The 18,665-nt window shown below is 41.7% G+C and overlaps 1 protein-coding gene across 1 annotated transcript in view; it reads left to right on the top strand.

The window, feature by feature from the left end:
• The window catches only part of LOC143551590 (laccase-2-like), an 88,048-nt gene that overhangs the window by 18,466 nt on the left and 50,917 nt on the right, over positions 1-18,665 (top strand). The window contains exon 7 of the mRNA XM_077041989.1: positions 9,341-9,364. Coding sequence (XP_076898104.1) covers positions 9,341-9,364 — 24 coding nt within the window. The remainder of the gene's footprint in view (positions 1-9,340; positions 9,365-18,665) is intronic.

Genomic DNA, 18,665 nt, shown 5'->3' with positions numbered 1-18,665 from the left:
GGTTTTGGTTCGTTTTCGCCCTTCTAATCAAGTTTTCGGGTTCTCACACTTCTATGCAAGATAGATACAGGTCCTATGTCACAAAACAAGCAAGTTTCATCAACATGGAAGCCTCTTAACTTAGGGTTTCGGCTAGGGTATAAAAACGAACTTTTGAACCGTAAAAACGCCGTTTAAACCCTATAATCCGTGTTTATAGACAAAAAGAGTATGATTATGATTCTTAACCATGTGTATGATCAAAAATATATTTGGACCATTTTTAAGGTTTTTTCATGGTTAAGAATGATTTTTGGTAATCAAACTATGTTTACACGGTATTAAACTTGTTTAAACAAAGATTAAATGATCCAAATATGGATAATTACCTTAAGGTTTATGGTTTGAGAGTAGAAGCAACTGGTTGAGTTCTGGAACTAGTTTGGGTACAAAATATCTTAGTTTCCTAATGGTTAAGTAAATTTATAAAACAATAATAATATATGTGGCGGACGTAAGAACTAATGGGCCTCATTTGGCCCATTTTGACCCTAATTTCTGGATTTGCAAGCCCAACTGTGAAAGCCCAAGTTCAAATTTATTTCTGGTTTGGTTTTTGGCGCGAAAAACATATCGGGTACGACAAATAGTGTGAAAACGAGTGTTTTTTTTGGCTATTTTTGTATAAATTTATAAAAACATACTTTACATTTGTAAAAATCGAAAATATTTTCACGGATCGCTTAAAACATTCCCACTAAGTGTTTTGTAAATCTTTTTCGGCTTAACGGAGATACAATGCTTGTTTTGTAACTATCTTTCGCGTTTAAATCTATAGCGGATAGTTAAACGAGCATGTTTTCGTTTAACTTGTTTGCTATCGAACTATGGGTATAATACTAATATATTAGCTTATATTAAACGTATATCACTTATAGATGCCCCCGGGATATCTGGGTCATTACCGGACCCGTTAGGTTAATCGTTTGATCAATACGTAATAAGCGTTTATTTGCTTAATCGGTAAATACGTACTGAGGTGTACCTGGATTTGCCTCAATTGTCACAATTAATTATGGTTAATTAGGCAACGTTGGCCAATTAAGTTCAATATTGGTTAGTTGTGATAATTATTGGAATCAATGTCAATGGTGATTATCCATCCAATGTGGTGTAATGATAGGGAGCTTGGGTTTTTCAATGGAGACTCAAGTTCAATTCTCATTTACAACACTTTGGGAGGATATTGGTGGCTCTATAAAGGAAGACTGAGATCTTTGTGATTTTCAATTCGATTCTGAGGGCATCCGGGTTTTACTACTAGTGGACTTTCGGGCGGTGGGTTTTTTTCGAAACTGGAGATAACTTGAAGGTGTTTAAAAGCTCCGTACGGCTGGTTTATGCCAACTGGTGATGGCCTTTTGCCATTAAGACACCCCGTATGAAATACCTAGACATCTATATTTGTTAACCGTTAAAACAAATGTCAATGGTGATCAACTGAGAGTTATAATGGACGATATAGCCCATAAATCTTCTCATTATTAATTATAATGGATTTTCAAAAATAAATAAAGAGTTTGTGTAGAATAAAATATATACTTAGTGCTAATAGACATGCATTATCTATTGTTATTGTCACATACCATAATAATAATCATTATTATATGTATTTTAATTAACATATCTTTTTTTTTTGAATTAAAATGTCTATTTTGTGATAACCTGTTTAATCAACACTTTCACCGATGGAATCATCCGTCGGTAGTATTTTTTCTTAGAACGACGACTTTCTTGTGTGTTAGGTCACCGCACTCTTCAATTTTTAGAGTTCAGTTGCCCCTCTGGTCAGATTATGTTGGCTTGGGCGTTTCCCCAGGAAACCATACCACTGACTGCCACTTGACAGTCGTTATGTCATCACAAGAGTAGAACTCTTTGGTGTAACACACGGCGGGACAAAAACCCGGGTGGGCTCAGGATTCGAAGTAACAACCTCGCAAGGCATGACTCAAATCCTTGATTGTCAATATCCACCTAAAGTGCCACAAGTAGGGATCGAACTTGGGTATCCTTTGAAAAACCCAAGCCTCCTACCACTAGGCCACAAATAGAGATATCTGATGGTAGTACTTATTTGTTTAATGTTTAACAGTGAAAACTGAAAAGTAATCTTAACACAATTTACATAGACAATCAATACATACGAATTTTGAAACCTACATCATGATGAGCTTATGTAAGTATGTCGATTATGTTAACTGAAAACCAGTTAAAGATACCACAATTACTGTATTACACGCACCAAACAACCGTACCCAATCTTGTAGGTAGGGTATAATTGGAGCCATACTCTTATGTGTTGTCATTAATTAGTTAAATCGTTTGAAAGGTTTTGAATTGACTGGTTAAAAAAGAAAAGAACTAAAGGCTCTTCGTCTATGTTATAGTGGTTACTAGTAAAGGTTTTAGCATACTTAATGGAGAAATAGGAAAAGAAACAATTTGAAGCACGATACCTAACTTATATGGTTTTTAATGCACATTTGTTTAATAACTTTTACGGGAATAAATAAGGTTGCATTTATAATCCATTTTTTGAACTTCTTCATGAAAGTTAAATTAAATGATTGTCCTTCGCATGTTGTAGTCTTGTTGCCTTAAGTCCTTATAACGTTGAGGCATATGCTCATCACAGTATGTCATTCCAGTCACGTTTATAAATGGTTTGTTGTATAACTCTGTAGCATGCATGGCCATTCATCCTCACCAATTTGAAGTTGTGATTTGAAAGAAAAGTAGAATTAATGATGCGCTCCTCGATCTCACATCTTCTCGCATATTGATTTTGGGTGTAGGCGTGTACGTAGGTGCCACGAGAACAATATTTAGACAAGGAATTTTATAAGAATAAGATCTTAAAGACATAGACATTCCTTTGGTTTAATCGTAACATCATGTTATATAGCCATTTTAAAGAATTCATATCGGAGCCTCTATATTCATTCTTTTTATATGATATATAGTAAAAAATAGAGAAAACAACTAAAACATACTACATTAGGTTGTCTATCTATAGGAACTAAAATGCACCCCCATATTTAAAAGCATATATCCAATCATCTATATTTAACTTGTTGTGAGTGTATAAAAGGATAAAAGATAGTAAATGAGTGCCCGTAAGTATAGCATATAGATAGATATGGAGAGTCGGAAGTAAAAGGTTTTTAACATACAAACAAATTTTAAAGAAAAATACAAAGTATATAATATAATGGAGAAGAAGCCTCCAAAGTCCAATATAAATATTTATAATTTATGTTCAATTAATAGCCGCCTTATGCCTTTCAATTGAAATTAAAATGTCATCGATCTAGACGGACTTCGAAATAAATAAATAAATAGCCGATAGCAACCAAAATAACATGACCAGTCGTCACATTATAATCACCATGACATACAATAATAGGAAACTGAAAACAAAACTTCATGATTTTGTTTAGTCTTTGAAAAATAGGAGAGTAGATAGTACGTACTATTTCTAGGGTAAAGAAAGAAAAGTGATCATAACTTTGTTCAGGCACAAAAACCCATCGGGGCCCCTCGGGATAATACGATAATTGTCGGCAACTTTTCTTCCTTTTATTTTCATATTCTATCTTAATCATCTTTATTGTTGTGCTACGTTAGAGCTCATATTTCATACGGGTAAAAAATATAATAAAAATAAAAAATTATTATATGTAATACATAAATTCAATTGTTTAATATAATAATTTTTATTTATGACTTTTTTATTAAGTTTTTGATATATTATGCACTATAATTTTAATTAAAATCCAAAATTTTGATGTTTGATTTATTTCAAATAAATACTCATACCAATATTGCTATAAAAATGATATTTATAATAAAATGTTGTCACAGGTTTAAAAACTAAATTTACAAAAACTAATGTTTTGTTGTAAAAGAAAATAAATAAAAGTATATTATATTTTAAACTAATGAGAGAAACAATGAACAGTCTTAAATGGTTATATTAACAGATATGAGAAGACAATGCATATCGTGAATTACGAAAATGTAAACTATTAAATATAATTTTGAACAGTCTTAAATGGTTGTGTTAACAGATATGAGAAGACAATGCATATTGTGAATTACGAAAATGTAAACTATTAAATATAATTTTGGTTTTATATTTGAAGAGAAATCACACACACATATATATGTGTATGTATATATATACATATACATATACATATATATATAAAGTCAAGAAATCAATCACAATTACCATTTTAGTGGAGTTGGTAAGCATATTTGGTTTGAAACATGAGGTCTTGGGTTCGAAACTCGTATCACACAGTAATATGTTTTTCAAAATTTTATAAAGCCTTACAGGTAATGGGTTATAATAGAAAAATGGGCCATGGGTCATAATATAATAGGAAATAGTGACATAACATCTACTTGGCATCCTATGTGGAGTGCATAGTTAAATGTCATGTGGACAACTTGTGTTGCTTTAATAGTATAGTTCGATTAAGAAAAATTGAATTTTATTAATCTCATCGATCTTTGTGAGATTTGCTAATAATAGGCATACCTCATAAAATTGTTGTCGTCGATCCTACCTTTCACACTATTTATTTTTATTAGACCCTGTTAAAATAAATTAGCTCTGTTAATTTTTTTTACATATTTAAGCTGATGTTTTAGGACTTAAGTTATAACGTATAATCAGTTATGAATGATCAGGTTGATGTTTTCGACAAACATTATATAATAGTAATCAATTAAGTTGTTATTTTATTGTTTATAAAAAAAAGATTGAAGGTCAAGTTAAAATAAAAGGTATGATTTTTATATTAAGGATAAGAAATAATATAGTCCATTGATTTTGGATTTTGACGGTTGAGATTAGTTTGAGAGAAAATCATGTGTGAAATAAAGAAAAATGACATAACAGGAATAACATATATTTGTTCACATTCTTTCTCTACATGCGTCACGCATGTCAATTACCCTCATTATTTTAAAATGTCTATAACCGTTTTATACGACACTTTTTTCTTATAAAAAAATCACCATAATAACAAATGCTTTTTAATCTTTAATATGAGTACCATATTGCTATAAAAAAAATTTTTAGAAATTTAATGGGTTTTTTTGTACATTGTGTTATAGATTCTAAGCATTGTGTTTTTTCTTCATTTCTTATATAAACAATTGTATTTTTCTACAAATGTGTTACTTTATCGTGTTTTACCAAATTCCTTACTTTAGGAGTATAGTTTAAAAAGAGTTATATTTTATCATTTTTTTTCTTCAATTGTGTTTTACTAATAATGTTTCTATCAATACCAAAATAATGTTTTTCCATTGTGTTTTTTTTAATTGTGTTTTTCATTCGTATAGCGATTTTTATTGTGTTTTATGATTGCGATGAAACATACATTTGTGTTTTAGTGTGTTTTTAATACAGTGTTTTAGTATAGTTATTATTATCATTGTGATTTAATCTTATTGTGTTTTTATTTTATCCCATTATTATGTTTTATAATCATGCTATTGTAGACCAAACTAATGTGTTATTAAGCAAGGTCCCAATTTATCCAAAACATCATAATATAGCCCCAAATCAAATTAAGTCTCACCGACACATTGTGAATTTTCTAAACAAGGTTCAGCGTGTCGTACATAGTACATTTTCGTATCCTACGATTCAACGCTTTGTTTTTAGTAGAATTGGTTTTGATATTCAGAAGGGGGTTGCGGCGCAGCTTGTTGTCCGTTTGCCTGCCACTTTATTGTAATCGTTTTGATTTTAATGAGAAGTTATGTCGTATAAAACAGTATAGCATCGACGTCCAAGTGGTCGTCGTGCTTAGAGATAAGAACGGGTGCGTGGCGTTGCTTCCCATCCGCGGTGGAAAGAGAGAGAGAGAGAGAGAGAGAGAGAGAGAGAGAGAGAGAGAGTTGTAGGCGGCGGTGCGGCGGCGGATGGCGGAGCAAATGCTTTTAATCGGACGGTAGTGGTTGGATGCACAGCGTTTCAGGTTGAAGGTGGTGGTGGCGGAGAGTGGATGACGGTGGTGGAGGTAGATGGCAGGGTGGAAAGGTAAATGAAGCCGAGGATTGAGAGAAAGATGGTGTGGTTGGGTGTTATATTGAAATGATTCCGGCAAACACGGTGGCAACGGGTGGTGAATCTGGTTATGGTGGCTGTGGAATGGTGGTGGTTTTTGAGATATGGGTTATGAAAGTTAGGAGTTGTGTGAAGATGATGGATGCTAACTAGTGGGTTTTTGAGATTTTGATAATGGACCAAAATACTCTCATTCTTAGCATTTTTAGAAAAGTGATACTTTTTATTTGAACTCAACTTTTTAGTTGTATATTTTATTGCTTATAAAAAAAGATTGAATTTTAATTACATATGTTATTATAACGAAAAGTTTGTGGCAAAATGAATTCATGGACATCATGGTCGTTAATCACATGAATGCAATGATTCATGATTAACATAATGCCACAAGATTGATAAGACTATGTATAAAATTGTTAATAGAAGTTAAATATGGTTAAATGTGGAAATAAAAAAGTTATTAAAATTTACCATTCATTTAAAATCGTTTTTATCAATTTGGTTCACTAACCTTTTTTAAAATATTTTATAAAAAAATTAAAAATTTTATTCTTTTTAATTTGACTATACTCATCATATCTTTATACAAATTATAGTGCGTATAGAAGTTCTAAGAGCATTCTCATCCCATCCCCTATTCCTAAACCAAAAATTACACTAAAACTCATTACATTTTCTCTCTCTATTTTAATTAAATAATACTTTTTATACCTTTTATCATTACCTTTTCTCTTTTCTTCACTCACAACGACTTTCAAAATATATTAAAAAATTATAGAGAGCGAACAGTAACTTGTCAAATATACAGAAAAATCACTAATTTTTCTAAAATATAAAAACTCTTCACTCATAATACCCTGAATCACTCTCTAAATTATAAAAACACCACTCACATAAAATGAGGGGTTGGATGAGAATGCTCTAATGCGTTATTAAATGTAACAAATGTATCTAACGCATTACAACAATGCTTTTAACCTATATAGCGTTGTGCCCATCTTTTCGTATTTAATTTAGGAAAATTAGATTTTATTAATTTCATATTTTTAAGGTTGGCCAATAATAAACTCGCATTCTCACCTTAAAAAATTGCTATCACTGGTTTCTTCTCACACTATTTGTTTTCATTTGACCACCATTAAAAAAAAAAGAAACTTAACCCCGTTAAGTTTTTTTTTTCCTAATTTCAAACTGATAATTTAGGTATTTTGAACGGAAGAAAGATAAGAGTCAATTGATTTCATACTTAATTGGAGGTTTAAACAACCGAATTGAAGCATTGCTTCTTCGTTTGAAAGATATGCGCAATCATGGGAAACCCTAGCACTATAAATAGGTCTGAGCCCAATCATGGGAAACCCTAGCACTATAAATACCACATCAACTCCACAAGGAGACACACTCAATTACACAGTATTCAGCTATATTAAGCAATACACTCCAATTTCCTTACTCTCATATTATTATCTTCTCCTACAAACACTTATTCTCACACCGGAGGGTTACCCCAAAGAGGACCACTCTGTCCCTTTCTGAGGGGTAAGTTTACGGTGCTGTTCATTTTGTAGGTGGAAGAACCCAGATCCAGAGAACCATCGGTGAAATAGCATAATCACACCCGAGGAAAGTAGATCGTCTACCAGTATGTCGATCCACGTTTCTTCATTGGCGCCATCCGTGGGAACAACGGCAACAAGATCTCATCAGATCTCTAAAAAAAAAACAAATTTTCACCATGGTTTCTGGCGTTCGTAACGTTGATCAAGTTCTGGAGGATATTGAACGTGAGGATGTTAATGAGGGACAGCAGTTTCTGAGGGTGCCGCGTGATTCTACGCGCGCCACCAGTAACCGTCCCTTCATCACAACAAATCATGGCCAGACTGAAACTCCTCCAGACGATCTCACGTTACAAAATCTTACCGGCGCGAAACAAAAAGGACCAATGGGTCCAGAAGATGAAACCAATGACCCCAAAGAATGGCTCATAAACGAGCAACGACGTCTAATGGACAAGTACAATGAGCTGGTCAAACACAAAAAGTCAGCCGACTTAACACAAAGGCTAGCGTTTGACAAGCAAAACGTTCATGGAACAAAAAGGGCGTGCGCGCCGGAAGATGGTCATTCTGTTCACACTGCACACACTGAGTTTAGTGATGAAGAAGTGCACAGCATGAGGAAGACGCGAGATACTCATGCAGGAGGCTCACAGCTCCGCGCGCATGTGAACATTGCGCCTGGAGCCAAAGCCGATCTGGATCTGCACATACCGTACAGCCCACCAGTTAGAGGGCAAGTGGACGTAACCACACCGTACAGGCCAGCCATCTTGGTGAAACATTCAAAATTCACTGAGCGCATCGCGAAGGCCCCCATTCAGCACAAAACCAAGATGCCAAGTGGTTTGGGAAAATATGACGGCACAACAGATCCAGACGATTTCTTACAAGGTTTTTACAACACTGGAAACCTAGAAAGCTGGACGATGCCAACATGGTGTCACATGTTTGCTCGCTGCCTCACGGGCGCGGCGCGTGTCTGGTTCGAGAGCTTGCCGACTGGGCAAATCGATGGGTTCGAGGAACTATTGGAAAAGTTCCAAGCCCACTTCGTACAGCAGCGCAGACACACGCGCGACCCTGATGACATCATGCACTGCGTGCGCAGGAATGATGAAACGATTGAAGACTACATAACTCGTTTCAATCAGGAGTCTCTGGCAATCGGAGGTATCACTGAGCAACTCTTGCGCGTGGCAATTATACAAGGCGCGCGCAGTGATCAACTCCGCCGAGCTCTCGTAAGCAGAGATGGCATGCCAACCACTTGGGCCAAACTAATGGAAGCTTCGCGAGTCTTCGCGAGAAATGAAAAACAAATTACCCAAGATAGGGCAAGAGAAAGAGCGCATCAAGCTGAGACACCGCGCAGCAACGAAAGGAGGGGCAAACAGAACTCTGTATGGTCCAGGTTGCAACCAACCAGTTTTTCTTCCGCAGAAAAGCAGGCGCAACCAAGCTCACCCCAGCCACAAAAAGACGTTCGAAATCGCGGGGAGGGTGACAAGAGGGAAGGCGGCAGAGATCCTAACAGACCTCTGCCAAGAATATGGACTCCCCTCACTAAAACGCCTTCACAGGTGTTAAGCACTGAGAATGTCCAGTTCAAAAGCCCCAAGCCACTACCCTACAAGGGACCATCAGACAGTGGCAAGTACTGTGAGTTTCACAAGTCCACAGGACACAACACTGATGCATGCCACCACTTGAAGGATGCAATTGAAAAAGATGTGAAATCAGGCAAGCTGGCTCACCTGGTAAAAAACTCAAGACCAGAAAATGAACAATCAGAAGGAGCCTCAGCCAGCAAAAAGTACAAAAGAATCTGTGTAGCTGAGGGAGGAAGGCAAGGGCAAATATCAAGAAATAGAAGCGCGCAAATCCAAGGAGATTGGCGCGAGCAACAAGTCATCTTCCCAAGAATCAGGGGAGGCCCTTCCATCAGCAGTCCTCTTGTCATCACTACACACATTGCTCATTATGAAGTGTCAAAAGTCCTGGTGGACACTGGCAGCGAATCAGACATCATGTATGAGCAATGTTTCAGGAAACTGGACCCGACAGACCAAGCAAGGCTTGAAATTGTGAATGCACCAATCTCTGGTGTTTCAAATGAAATCATTCATCCCCTAGGTCAAATACAATTTGAGCTAACTATGGGGGATGAGAAACACAAGCGAGCCGAAGTTGTCAACTTCTTGGTCTTGCCCACCACTTCATGCCACAATATGATCTTGGGTAGGGGAACGATTGCCCAATTCAACGCCATACCGTCGCCAGCGCACGGCGCATTGGGGTTCCCAACACCAACAGGTGTAACTTTTGTATACCGAGATCATTTGTGTGCAGTGACAAGTACTCCGCGGGAAGGGAGAATGAAACTTCCAATGGCAGACAACGCGCCAGAGGAATGGATTCTTAACCCAAAATTCCCGGAGCAAACAATCACAATTGGCGCTACGATATCAGACGACACGAGGTTGAGAATGAAAAGATTGCTCACAGCATATTGTCGGTCTTCGCGTGGCAACACTCTGATATGACTGGGGTTCCGCTAGATCTGGCGCAACATTCTCTCAACACATTCAAGTCTGTAGAGCCAATTGCTCAAAAGAAGAGAGTCATGGGGGATGAGAAGGCGAGGGCCATGAATGAGCAGGTCGAGGATCTATTGCGCGCAAACATCATCCGCCCGATACGATACCAGACATGGGTAGCCAATCCTGTGATGGTAAAGAAAAGTAACGGGTCGTGGAGGATGTGCATTGACTTCAAGGACCTCAACAAAGCGTGCCCAAAAGATTGTTACCCCCTCCCAAACATCGACGCAAAGGTGGACTCCGTGGCGCCATTCAAGCTCAAATGTTTCCTGGATGCCTACAAGGGCTATCACCAGATTCAAATGGCACCACAAGACGAGGACAAGACCGCCTTCAGAACCGACAAGGGTGTTTTTTGTTACACAAAAATGCCCTTTGGTTTGAAGAATGCGGGAGCCACCTACCAAAGACTTATGGATGCCGTTTTCAGCGAGCAAATTGGAAGAAACCTAGAAGTCTATGTGGATGATTTGGTGATCAAAAGCAGGGAGGAAAAACAAATGCTCAAAGACATCGAAGAAACCCTCGGGCGCCTAAAGGAAGTTAACATGAAGCTCAATCCGAGCAAATGCACTTTCGGCGTACAAGAGGGAAAATTTCTAGGTGTAATGGTCACCAAGGATGGTTTCAAGGTGAACCCTGAGAAGGTGGAGGCCATCCTTGACATGCCCTCGCCATCCACCATGAAAGAAGTCCAGAAGCTGAATGGTAGATTGGTTTCAATCAACAGGTTCCTAGCGAACCATGCAAGCAAATCTACCCCAATTGTCAACACATTGAGGAATTGCTTAAAGAAAAGCCAATTCAAATGGACTCCTGAGGCCGAGCAAGCTTTCAGTGAGATAAAAGAATGTTTGATAAATCTAACCGCGCTCACAGCTCCACTTCCTGGTGAAACTTTGACATTGTACCTATCAGCAGGAGAGCGCGCCATCGGCGCAGTATTGTTGGTGGATCGCAAGGGAATCCAAACGCCAATATACTATGTGAGTCGGGTGCTAACAGATCCTGAGACGCGCTACTCCATCATGGAAAAGTTAGTTTTGTCACTAACACACGCGTCGCGCAAGCTTCATAGATATTTCAATGGTCATCCCATTGAAGTTCTGACTGGTTACAACATCCAGCAAGTCTTGCGGCGTCCCGCGCTCTCAGGAAGGCTGACAAAATGGGCGCTGGAATTAGGAGAACACACGATCGCCTATAAGCCCCGTCCAGCAATAAAGGGAAAAGTCTTAGCTGATTTCATCGCAGAAGTCCCAGAAGGAAAAATTGAAGAGGCTCAGCGCGAGGTAGACCCTCCGCGAGCCAATGATGAAGAAAATGTTTGGAGTTTGTTCACTGACGGAGCTTCAAACAACGAAGGGTCTGGCGCAGGCCTCAAGCTGGTGGATCCAGAGAATCATGAATATACCTACGCCATCAGGTTAGACTTCAAGAGCACCAACAATGAAGCTGAGTATGAAGCCTTGCTGGCTGGCCTGCGCATCGCGCACAAATTCGGAGTTAAAAAGCTAGAGGCCCATGTTGATTCATACTTGGTAGCAGCACAGGTCAATGGCCTTTATGATGCCAAGGAGAACACCATGCCTCTGTATCTAGAGCAGGCGAAAAAGCTCATCGAGCAATTTGACTGCTTCAGAATCATTCATATTCCGCGCAGTGAAAACAAATCTGCTGACGCGCTGAGCAAGATGGCATCAACCAGCTTCGATCACTTTGGCAAAGATGTCAGGGTAGAAGTAATGAGCAACCCGTCGGTGGGAGCGAAGTCTGTCCTTGTAACTCATACAACCCCTTCATCATGGATAACTCCAGTAATGGAATTCTTGAAGGAGGGAAAGGTACCGGACGATCGCACACAGGCGAGGAAGATAAGACACAAGTCGCAGAACTATGAACTGCTTGATGGTACATTATATCGACGCTCTTATCTTGGACCGCTCATGAAATGCCTAGATGCTGAGGAAGCAAGCTATGTGATCAGAGAGATACACGAAGGAATCTGTGGAATACATGCTGGCCCGCGCATGGTGGTTGCCAAGGCAATGAGCGCAGGTTACTATTGGCCAGGCATGTACTTGGACGCTTTAAAAGAGATCCAAAAATGCAAAGCATGTCAGAGCTATGCGCAAAACACCATGCGGCCAAAGAACAACTTGATTCCGGTGACCTCCGCATGGCCTTTCCACAAATGGGCAATCGATATTGTGGGTCCCCTACCGCAAGCGCAAGGGCGAGTAAAATTTTTGGTAGTGGCAGTAGACTATTTTACAAAATGGGTTGAAGCAAAGCCACTAGCAAAAATCACAGCCGAAGCGATGAAGCAGTTTATCTGGAGCCACATCATATGCCGTTTTGGCTTGCCCATGGAAATTGTGAGCGATAATGGCAAACAATTCACTGACAGGAAGATATCCAACTGGCTCAAGGAATTGCGCATCAACCAAATCTTCACTTCGGTATACCATCCTCAGGGGAATGGCCAAGTGGAGCGCGCGAATCAAAGCTTGTTAAATGGGCTGAAGAAAAGGTTGGAGGGAGAATCCCATTCTTGGGTCGAAGAGCTACCTAATGTCCTGTGGGCACACAGGACATTAAGCAAAACCAGCAATGGTGAATCCCCGTTTAGCCTAACCTATGGAACGGAGGCTATGATTCCAGCAGAAATTGGATGCCCATCCCATAGAGTGCTCATGATGAACAAGATGGATAACGAGCGCGAAAGGAGGTTGGATCTCAACTTACTTGAAGGACGCAGAGAAGCGGCTATCATCAGTGAAGCCAAGTACAAGAAAAAACTGGAAAAATATTACAATCAGCGCGTGAAAGAATGCCACTTCAAGAAGAATGATTTTGTCATTCGAAACAATAAAGCTAGCCGCGCGATACCCCCGGGAAAGATGTCCCCCAATTGGGAGGGACCTTATCAAGTCTCGGAAGAATTGGGAAAAGGCACATACGCTTTGAAAGATTTGAATGGAAAGAAGATCCCGCACGCATGGAACGCGGCACAGCTTAGAAAATGTTTCATGTAAAAATTGTCAAATTTGTAATCAAGGCTCTTTAAGCCATTATGAATAATGATACGCACTATCTTCTCTTAATGTGGATTCTATTACCTTTTGCATACATGTTTCACACTTCCCTTTATTAATTTTGAGCAATATGACAACATTGTATTGACATCAAAACGAAATAAAACGAAGTAAAACATACATGCGCGAGCTTCAAGCTCAAACGCGTTAACGAGTCTTAACTCTAAAACGTCAGGGCCTTAGCCCAATAATATGAGCCTTAGCTCAGGGCCTTAGCCCGATAATGTGAGCCTTAGCTCAAATCACTCACAACATCCATCCTACATGCTGCGCAGCCTGACCATAAAAATACCTAAGCACAACTAAGGCAAAGCAAATGCCAAAACATAGTTGTTAAGGTCTCAGGTCGAGGTCGCGCATGAAATTGTAATGGATATCTGAGTAACACATATTGACACGTAAAGGCTAAAAAACTCATAATTCCATATAATAAATGCGCGATAACGTCGCGCAAAAGAGGAATAATGAAAACGCCAAGGCACGTGTCAACATAATCAAGATATGGCAAAATCACTTACAATATGACAAGGATTAAGTATAAAAATTTCCTTACAACCTTGTTCTTATTTCAACGTGCAAGCATATCTTATATTCAACAAGCAAACATGCAATATAAAGAGATGAATGGAGAATGCGCAAGATGCGAAGAAGGGAAAAACAAAATTTCATTCCAAAGCATTGAAATTTACAAGTTTACAAGATGATGAGATACAAACTACAAATAAAAATAAAAAACATGAAGGGCTTCTCAAGTCTCCACGTCGACGTCAGCCTCTTCATAGTCCTCATCACCGCCCTCAGCATCTGGCGCAGCCCGCTCCTCGTCATCTCCAAACTGACCATAGTCAAGTTGTTCGTCCTGAATGGATTCTTCTATCACAATAGTGTCAGGAGCGGATCCTTTGGCCACGCCAGAGCCGCTAGCAGGGGCAGCATGCCCCGCGCCATCATCGTCGCCACCAGCCCCTTCGCACTCGTCAAGTAATTTCTTTAGCGCGCCGAGATCGGGCTGGTCAGCGAGCGCGGATATCTGCAAATCAAAAGGAAAAATATGAGTACAAAAAGACTTGGAAAATAAGTCAAGGTAATCTCATTAAGGTTAAAATACCTGCGCAAGGATGGGAATGGGAGTATTCAAATACTTCTCCCCCATCGCGGCCATGTCCGCGCAGGCAACGTCGCTCTGATAAGGGTAGTCGGATGGGTTCTTCTTCAGCATGCCATATTCATAGCCATCCTTAAACCCTTCAGCTCGACCCACCAAGCGCGCGGCAGCGTTGCAATCCATCACCAGGGCCTGAAACTCGTCTGAGTATTTCATCGCGTAGGCGCAACGAGTCACACCCTGTGAGATTAGCCATTGGCGATCCTGCGCGAGGGAAGCAACAGACGTCTCAAGAGCAGGAATCTGAGAGTTTAACAACTCAACAGTTTCCTTAGTCTGTTTCAGCTCCTCTTTGTCGGACGCTGATGCCGCCAGGGCTTCTTCCTTTTCCGCTCGCGCAAGCTCGAGTGCTTCCTGGCTAGACGCTGCCGTCGCCAAGGCTTCATCTTTCTCGGCCTGCGCGGCCACCAGCTCCTTCTTCAGGCGCGCAACCTCACTCTCCAGTGATGATTTGTCAGTTATAGACTGGACGAGAGCTTGGTCACGCGCCTCCGCATCAAGCTCCAAGTCGCTCACTCTACGCGCGTACTTGGCCGCGTCCGCCTCGGCCGCCTGTAGCTTCTCCCGCGCAGCCTGTAGCTCATGCCCGCGCTTCACGAAGGCGGTGTTGGCACTTGCTATGTTCTCACTGAGCTCTGCTTGGAGCTTCTCAGCTCTCTCTCGAGCATCAGAAAGATGCCAAGCAGACACTTTAGCCTCTTGCTTGGCTTCCGCAAGAGCATCACGTACCTTTACGTAATCATAGCGAAGCTCTTGGGAGGCAGCAAAGAAAGCCGACCCAGCAAACAGATGATCTTTGAGCAAGTCATCGCGAGCGCGGCCCTCCTGAAACCTCCTTTCAGCTGGAGGCACAGAATGAGCCCAGAAGTCCTCACACACACCCATGGACTGAAATGAGCTGTCCTCAGTAATGTTCCATCTCGGGCGGTAAATGTGATCGGCTTCCTGCAAACACAAAGTAATGATCTAAGTCATCAAAACACTAATATGAAAGTCCGCGCAGCGGAGCAAAAACGAACTTATACCTGCGGGGACGAAGCAGAAAAGTCAGCGCCAGGCCCACGAGAAGACGGCGCCGCGAAACCTCGTGGCGCTGCAGGGCTGGCGCGGCCACCGTCGGAGTCTTCAACTTCAAACTCCTCATCCTCCTCTGAAACAGGCCTTTTCTCCTGCAACCTAGAATCAAAATCAGTCTCGCGAGGAGGGCTGTGCGCAGGAGGAGGTGAGGGAGGTCTCGACGCCGCCAGGTCGGCGCGTAAAACGGCCTCCTGCTCCTTAGTAATCCCGATAAGGGGAGATTCAGCGCTTGCAGGAGCAGGAGCAGAACCAACGGCGCTGGCACCGGCGCCAGGAGTGCCGCCAGTAGCTTGTACGCCAGCTATGACTCCTATGAAAAAATCAACAAAAAGAAATGGTTCATGACTTGATCTAAAAGAAAAAAGTCAGAAAATAAAAGCACAATACGTACCTTGGCGCAACTCCGTTCGCGAGGCGAACATCGCCATGAAGTCCATTCTACCCTTTTTCGAGGGTAAAACAGGGGACTTCGAAGCGACCTCCGGCGCAGCCTCGGCATCTTGTTGCGCTTGAGGTTGATCCACCAAGGTCGCCGGATCTACAAACATTTGAGTGAGCAAAGATTCATTAGTAATTCTATCAGAATCGCGCTCATAGAACCATAAAAGATAACCAAAGGATAAGCAAAGTATACCTGTCGAAGGCGCAACGCCGCTTCCCTTTTCCGCCGCGCGAAGGGAGGAGGTAGCGGCACCATACCTCGTATGGACAGGAGGTCTGCCCACTTTTTGAGGCAGGGAAGACAAGGAAAACTTGGTGGTAAACACCTGGGTCTTCTCAAGTCCCTTCGCCTGAGTAGGAGGATCCTGAACAACAGGGGCATCATCTTTCTTCTGTTTCTTACTGGCCCCTGCGCCAGTTTTCCCTTTAGCTTTACGCTTTAGTTGGGGCGCCTCCTCCTCCTCCTCCTCTTCCGCGAGCTCCAGCTCGTAGTTCTCAAGCGCGTCTACGATACGTGCAACAAAAGTGTTAGCCAAATTTGGTATTATAAAGGCAAATGCATAAGTACAAGGGCTTACCAGGCGCATCGCTGTCAAAGAGAAATCCCAGATCAACAGGGATGAACATGTCATCGAAGCGATCGGGGAAGCCAACCTCACCAGCGCCCAGCGCGACGGAGCCACCCTCCATATGCTCGTCATAGGTGGCGTGGACATACTCCTTGCTGACTGCACAAAACAAGTCAAATGATATCAGAAAAACGATTTATGTTCGCGCAGAAGTAAGGCAATGAGTTAACTTACACAAGCCGTCAACTTGGATAACGGGTTCAGTCGCGCTGTCGGCCCACCTCCTGCTCATACCAACCCCCACTAGTGCCTCCTCGCAAATGTTCTTGGCGGGGGATGGTTCGGCAGTCAACTTTTTAACCCAGGCGCCAGTTGGGTTCTTGAAGACGCCCACATCCGCAGGCGCAGAAGATATCGCGCGCATGGTCATGCGGATGGGGATCACACCAGCCCTGATATAAAAAAACCTCTCAGACCAGTCATGAAGGCTCTTGAATGAAACAGTGCAGCACTTGACCTTCTGACTGCGAGGAATAAATGAGAACCAAGAATCTTGGATCTTGGGCTTATAAAAAAATTGAAAGCGACGAGGGGTGGGCTCCTCGCGCTGAGATTTGCACATGAACTCAAAGTGAGTCATGCGCACGAGTCCAAACGGATGGACTTGGGATATATGAATCCCATAAAACTTAAGCAGCGCACCCACAAACCTTGTCATCGGGAGACGAAGGTTGCAGTGGGTGAAAAAATGGCAGTAAAGGGATATATAGCCGGTGGGCGGGTCCGCCGCCGTTTGCCCGGCCCCAGGCAACATGCAGCCAAACTCAGGGAGAAAACCCTGAGAGGCGATAAGGCTATCAAAATCGGATTGCCTAAGTTTACAGGGGATCTCATCCCACTTCTTCACTGCCTTGGTCCTCCCTACCTCCTCCGATGAGGCCTCAGCAGCCCTTTTCCCCTTGCCGGTCTTCTTCAATGTAGACATTACTAACGATTTAACACGGCGATGGATAGGGGAGATTGTGTTGTCTGAGCTATCAGACATACAACTGTAAAAACGGACAAAGGATGATCTGAAGAACAGAGATCTGGAAGCAGAAGACAGCTAATCGGAATAGAATGAAAGAAAGGAAAGCTTCGAATAAACAACAAAGAAGATGAAGAATAAAAACTCTAAGGGCTGGCTTTTATAGGCCCAGGAGAGAGAAAAAATGGTGCTGATCGGACTTCACGCGCCCCCACTCGCAGGTGTAAACCAACGCGAGCGCGACACGTGTCCCTGACACTGTGTGAGGGGACACGAAAAGAAACTATACAGGTGCAGCCAGAGTTCACGCGCCACCACTCGCATGAACGGACCAACGCGAGCGCGACACGTGTCCCTGACACTATGTGAGGGGACACGAAAGGCAACTGTAGCACCTCGAGCACACGAAAGGTCTGACACGTCTCCATCACTGACGCATGTCAGCAACAACCAACCACGTACAGGGACGATTCGTTTTCAACCAAAAGGATAGAATTTCGCGCAACGATGAATAATAAGAAGAAAAAGACAAACCCCTACTAGAAGAGCAAACTACTAAGTCTAATATCTATCTTACCTCGCTCGCGCGAGACAAGACACACATTAGACTGGGGGGGCTTGAAGAGGTATGTACCCGCCTCAACACCGACCGAGGCGGGTCAACCCACAAGATATAGACAAGAGGCTTGAAATTAAGACATTATGAAGGCACAAAGCCAAAACCTATGCGCATGGCGCATATCACATATGCTCACGCATATCACATATGCTCATGCATCACATGCTCAGGCATCACATGCTCAGGCACCACAGATGCTCACGCATCACATATGCTCACGCATATCACATATGCGCGTGGCGCATCCGCGCGTGGCGCATATCTCATGCTCGTGCATATCACATTTGCGCATGAAACATCTGCGCGTGAGAATAAAGAGAAGACCTCGCGCATCCTCAGGATAGGCGCATATCACACATGCACATAATCAACCTCGT

Source organism: Bidens hawaiensis, unplaced genomic scaffold (assembly GCF_021521415.1).
Source record: "Bidens hawaiensis isolate Kalapana, Puna unplaced genomic scaffold, B.hawaiensis_p1.1 tig00016463_1, whole genome shotgun sequence".
Taxonomy (NCBI): domain Eukaryota; kingdom Viridiplantae; phylum Streptophyta; class Magnoliopsida; order Asterales; family Asteraceae; genus Bidens; species Bidens hawaiensis.
Note: the sequence above shows the minus strand (reverse complement) of the source record. Positions and strands in the feature narration are given on the sequence as shown.